The 5,729-nt window shown below is 38.7% G+C and overlaps 1 protein-coding gene across 2 annotated transcripts; it reads left to right on the top strand.

Annotated features, from left to right (window-relative positions):
* Window positions 1–1,142: 1,142 nt before the first annotated feature.
* stmn1a (stathmin 1a) lies at window positions 1,143–5,126 on the top strand. Of its 2 annotated transcripts, none has more exons than XM_027144035.2 (5): window positions 1,143–1,254; window positions 2,048–2,093; window positions 2,210–2,382; window positions 4,179–4,370; window positions 4,445–5,126. In XM_027144035.2, exons 2-5 carry the CDS (start codon window positions 2,081–2,083, stop codon window positions 4,496–4,498), a joined length of 432 nt encoding a protein of 143 aa, XP_026999836.1. In that variant the 5' UTR covers window positions 1,143–1,254; window positions 2,048–2,080; the 3' UTR covers window positions 4,499–5,126. The 2 variants fall into 2 exon arrangements, with proteins under 2 accessions (XP_026999836.1, XP_026999835.1); XM_027144034.2 differs by lacking the exon at window positions 1,143–1,254 and adding an exon at window positions 1,835–1,944.
* The last annotated feature ends 603 nt before the right edge of the window (window positions 5,127–5,729 follow it).

The following is a 5,729-nucleotide window of genomic DNA, read 5'->3' as shown; positions in this document are numbered from 1 at the left end:
CAGCAGCACAGAACAGAACAGCAAGGACCTGCAGAAGGTAGTAAAGGCAGCTGAGCATGTCATAGGTACATCACTGTCCAAACTCAATGACATCTACAGTGGCCGACTTTAAAGGAAGGCCAAGTGCATCTCAAAAGACCCCAGACAACGTGGACTTCATCTGTTCTCCCCTTTACTGTCTGGAAGGAGATACAGTGTAATAAGCTTTAAAACAAACAGACTGAAAAATAAATTATTTTCCCTGGGACAGTCAAATGCTTAAATGCATCAGGACTCCTGCGATAAACCAATACATAGCCCCTACCCTAATTAGGCGCAATAATACTCTACATACTAGTCAATTCAAGAAGCTTTTTTTGTCATTTCAACCATATATAGCTGTTGCAATGCACAGTGAAATGAGACCACGTTTCTCCAGGACCACGGTGCTACATAAAACAAAGACAGAGCTAAGGACTTAGTTAGTCCTAGATACATAAAATGCATCTGTGCAACCTGGTGCAAAGACAAAAAGATAGAAAGACAGTGCAGGACAAAAGACAAAAACTGCAGTACTACTCCACTAGCATTACACACACATACATTATATTTACATATACATTACATCATTATATATATATATATATATATATATATATATATATATATATATATATATATATATATATATATATATATAAATCTCTATGGTTAAGTGTGATTATTCTTAAACAGAAACATTACATGCAAACTTGTGTGTGTGTGTGTGTGTGTGTGTGTGTGTGTGTGTGTGTCCTGTATATGTTGCTGTTTAAAAATCTGTTTATAAGTTTACTTGCTGTTCGCTGCTTTAGTTGCAGAGCTTGTAAAAGGGTTTTTCATTGTCTTTAAACAATGAAAATAAATACCAATTATATTAAATACTGCGATATGCAAATGAGCAATACGAATGACCGAATAAACAACTTTTCTTCCATGACGTCACTCGTATAATTTGTATTGATTTATTATTTTATTCATTTTAAGACGTGAATTTGCTACCTTCCCCTAAAACAGTCAACAATGCATGAAAAACCGGTCTCGCTTTGGTGGTTATTTTTGTTCTTGTCTAAGCACGTCGTGAGGAGCTGAAGAACTACACTTACCAAAAGCCCGAGGCGTCAACAAGAAGTAGCCAATAGGAGAAAACATCTGGTGTGACGACATTCGATTTGGACTTCTTATGCGCGAACTAACATTACACGCTGCAAGAAGTGTGTGCGAGAGGCGGATCAGGTGAGTGCTCCTGTGTACAAAAATGTTTGTGCATTTATTAATTTTATTTTAAACATGCAAAATCTTGCTGAGGTTTGTTTATCATTAATATATTTTTTGCATAGTTAAGTTAAAGCACTTATACACCATTACACAGATTTGGTCTACATTATAGTTTGCTTGGTGGGTTCCAATGGGTTTAGATGCAAAAGATCAAAGGCTATTTATTATTCTATTCAGCACGAGGTTGACCCACTTGGGGGTATTGATGATGGGGGCTTGAGTGAGTGAGGCGGAGTTGGAGCACGCGCCACCGCCTGTTTGTCTTTGTTTGCAGCTGCTCTCCATGTGGACCTTTTTTCCTGGTGGTGTTTGTGTGTTTCACACTTCACGGCTAATGCACTGTGGGCTCATTAGATCAAAAACAAAAAACGCCGTGCGAAGGAAATTATGTGCATGCAACTTAAGACTCTATTCCATCAAACGAAAAAACAAACAAACAAACCAAAAAAAAGCGCATGGCGCGCGCGCTCTTTACTCCACTTTGTTTTGGGGTGTGTGACGTCGTGGGCGGAAGAGAACTTGCACGAGCGCGCCTTTTCACTCTCGGGGACGGCGCGAGCGGTTTTTTTTTTTATTTATTTGCCTCACCTCACAGGATGCGCGCCAAATTTTCAGTGCAGCTCAAGTGTCTCTCTTTCTCACATTTATGTAAGCTTAAATTCATGAACCACTTGCACGTATGCCACAAACACTTGCATGATTTCCTTATTTGTCCAAATAGACTCTATCAACTTCTTATTTTCCCCCTCAGGTGCTCGAATCATCTAAGCCATCTTCTGGTACAATGGCCTCTAGTGGTAAGCAAACGGATTACACTTGGACGTGTTTTTACTTTACCTCATTATTTTGCATTCTTTTAGAGAATAAAGAAGTTTTGGCATTTCTTTCCTTTTCCTTTATTCTTTGCTTTTAGATATTAAAGTGAAGGAGCTGGACAAGCGTGCCTCAGGCCAGGCCTTTGAGGTCATTTTGGGCACTGCTGCCCCAGAAGTGAAAGCAGACTTCCCTCTGTCTCCTCAGAAGAAAAAGGACTGCTCACTGGAGGAAATCCAGAAGAAACTGGAAGCAGCTGAGGAAAGGCGCAAGGTATGTCTCAGACACCGACATCTGATGGTGGCTCTGAAGAAGCCGAACGTCTTCCAGGATCATAGAATATATGCTGTTCAGTTACTCTGCTAAATCCAGGGGTCAGGATAAACATGTTCTTTGTGCATAATGATGATTTATTGGAGTGGAAATGGTAGAGGATGTGAAGGATGTATTTATTTTTATTAACGATTGTTTTCGTTTTTGCGTCAACTTAATCCAGTTCAACTGTGGATTTGTGACTGACTCTAGTCTTGTGAGCCAGTAGAAAGCACTGGATAATGATTGGTAGTTCACGCAATCCAGAATAAACATTCTTTTGATTTAACAACTCAAATATAGCAAATGTTTCAATGTATGTTAGTCCATATGTATGTAGCCTTTAAAAATTGTTATATATATTGTCTTTTGTACATTTATAAGAAAATGCTGCTTGTTCAATAATTACAGTGAGTTTTCAGTTGTGTGAGTGGGTTGGGTTTTTATTTATTTATTTGTTTATTTATTTATTAACTATTTAAAATAGTTTCTTTTTTCCCGGGGCAGGGGGCTTTCAGATTTGATTTTTGCTTCATGTCAGTACATTACACCTGTAGTGTAATTAGTGGCGGAACTAGTTTTATACAGGGGGTGGCCAAGGCAACTTTAGGGAGTCCACCGACTATGACACAATTTACCCTAACAGGGAGCGTGCATGAATCCCATAATTGCTCATTAGAGGTAGAATCTATCTCTCATAATCTATTTTATAATTTATAAACGTCAAACGAAGACTTCTTTTGATAGGTGAAATGAGATGTCAATCAGCATCAAACTTCCAATGCTATCAAATAAAAATTCAGGGTGGCACGTCGGGTGGCCACTCAGATGTCAGGGGTGTTCAGTGCCACCCCGGACATCCCTCTGGCTTTACCACTGAGTGTAATGATATCCTTCATGACATTCTACTGTTATATGGACATGCAGCTAGAGAAAGTAATTTAGTAAAAAGTTTATAATAAGCTCATTCTCTTAGCTGGCTGCTTATAAATCCTAAATCCACACATTTCTACAGTTTGCACAGATGTGCAGTATATGTAGATGCCTGATCATGACACATATCAGCAGACTCCTTAATGGCCATGGTTCTGGGATGGGCTATTCAATAATACTTTTAGCCATGTAATATATGCTGGTGTTTGTTCTGCTAGCACCTAGTTGGTGTGTTTGTAATTTTCTGATAGTCAGTTGTTCTGGGTAGAAAGTGATCCATGTACAATTGGGAAACTTGGCAGACTATCTGCTGTATCTTGCAGATCAACAAATAATCATGAATAATTTTGACTTCAGGCTTAGTATGTACCACAAGTAGACTCATCTTTTGAGCAAACTGAGCACTGCCCATCTGAACATTCATTCATTATCTACTGCTTATCTGAACTTCTCGGGTCACGGGGAGCCTGTGCCTATCTCAGGCGTCATTGGGCATCAAGGCAGGATACACACTGGACGGAGTGCCAACCCATCGCAGGGCGCGCACAAACACACACTCATTCACTCACACACTACGAACAATTTTCCAGAGATGCCAATCAACCTACCATGCATGTCTTTGGAGTGGGGGAGGAAACCCAGAGGAAACCCCCGAAGCATGGGGAGAACATGCAAACTCTACACACACAAGGCAGAGGTGGGAATCGAACCCTCGAGGTGCGAGGCAAACGTGCTAACCACTAAGCCACCGAGCCCCCCCGAACATGTCTTAACACAAACTCTAGGTCTGTTTTATGTTCTAATTATTGGATTACTTCCTGCAGTCCTATGAAGCTGGAGTTCTGAAGCACTTGGCTGAAAAGCGTGAGCATGAAAAGGAGGTGCAGCAGAAAGCAGTGGAGGAAAAAAACAATTTCAGCAAGATGACCGAGGAGAAACTGAATCAGAAAATGGAAGCCAGTAAAGAGAACCGTACAGCAATAATGGCAGCCATGACTGAGAAGTTTAAAGAGAAGGTACAACTTAGTCCACCTGTTTTTGCTTTAGACTTGAATGTTCCAGGCTTTATTTGATTTATTTCTGTTTTTAGGATAAGAAGCTGGAAGAGGTCCGGAAAAATAAGAACAAGGAAGCAGAGATTTGACCTGTTCAACTGCAGGAGTGGTGGGATTAAATGGGTGTTTGACAAGGGGTTCTTTTCTCTCTCTCTCTTTTTAAAATGCATCCAAAGATTTTTCATTTGTGTGTAAATGTAGGAAACCTGAATCCTTTACTTCTTTCACCTTTACTTTCTGGCGTTTAGTTTTTAGAGTGCGATGCCTTTTTTTTTTTTTTCTTTTTTTTTTTTTTCTTTTCTTGTACATGTGACTTTTAGTCATTGACACTGAGCTGTGTTGGCTATTCTCTAATGCCTTTTCAAATATTGGCAGTAGTCTTGGCGTTTAAAAGGAAGCATGTTACTATTACATTATGGTCCTTAGTTTGTTTTAATGTATTAATGTAGCCTGCACTCTTGTCCGTTCAATCTGTTACTGCACTTATGAAATGTAGGGTGGTTTTTAAAACCCTTCATCAGTGGCCAGTTTTGCTTTTCCTGCTTTAAAGATGACCAAGGGCTAATTTTGAATATGCACAGGACGGTTTCATGTACATTAGTGTAGCCAGTTTGGCTTGGAGGGTTTCAACTCTACTGTACATTTAAAATGGAAAGAAACAAATACCTTTTGGCTGTTATGTTTACCAGTGAAATAATAAAACATTTCAATACAAAACTGTTAGCACTGGACTTTATTAATGATAAAGACATTTAATTCTTTCAAGCCTTTCTCAGGAATTAATAGAAATTTTGAAATCAAGGTTTCCTTGTTGTTTAATGCACTGTCTTAGTACTATCTATTCAGTGGACCCAAATCCAAGTTATGTTCTACATGTTGTAATTTTTAGTTTGTATGGTCCAGCGTTGGTTGCCACAGCTACAAAAATAAATTTAAGAAATTCACATTGCAGCTATGCTATGCTGCAGGAAACAAAAACTATCACATAAAACTAGCCCCTCATATTCTAATGTTTTAACTAGGCTTTAAATATAATTCAAAGTCTTTTAACAAGGAGGTTAATTTTAAATACTATTTTAATGCCATTGTTCAGTGGTGTTTAAATTTTATTAGGAATTCAATGATGTGCATGCATGTCTCTCTACACATGCATACTTGAAATACTTTTTGTAAAAGTGCAATAGTCTGATTTGAAGCACATGGTATAAAAGCATCCAGATACAGCTCAAGAACTTAAGATAATATTCAAACAAAATCAGAATGAGGGGGAAAACTGTGATCTTGGGTGACTTTGGCTGGGGTGCGGTTATTGGTAACAAG

The sequence above is a fragment of the Tachysurus fulvidraco genome, chromosome 7, assembly GCF_022655615.1.
Source record: "Tachysurus fulvidraco isolate hzauxx_2018 chromosome 7, HZAU_PFXX_2.0, whole genome shotgun sequence".
In the NCBI taxonomy this organism is placed as follows: Eukaryota; Metazoa; Chordata; class Actinopteri; order Siluriformes; family Bagridae; genus Tachysurus; species Tachysurus fulvidraco.
This window is presented reverse-complemented; position numbering and strand designations above follow the sequence as displayed.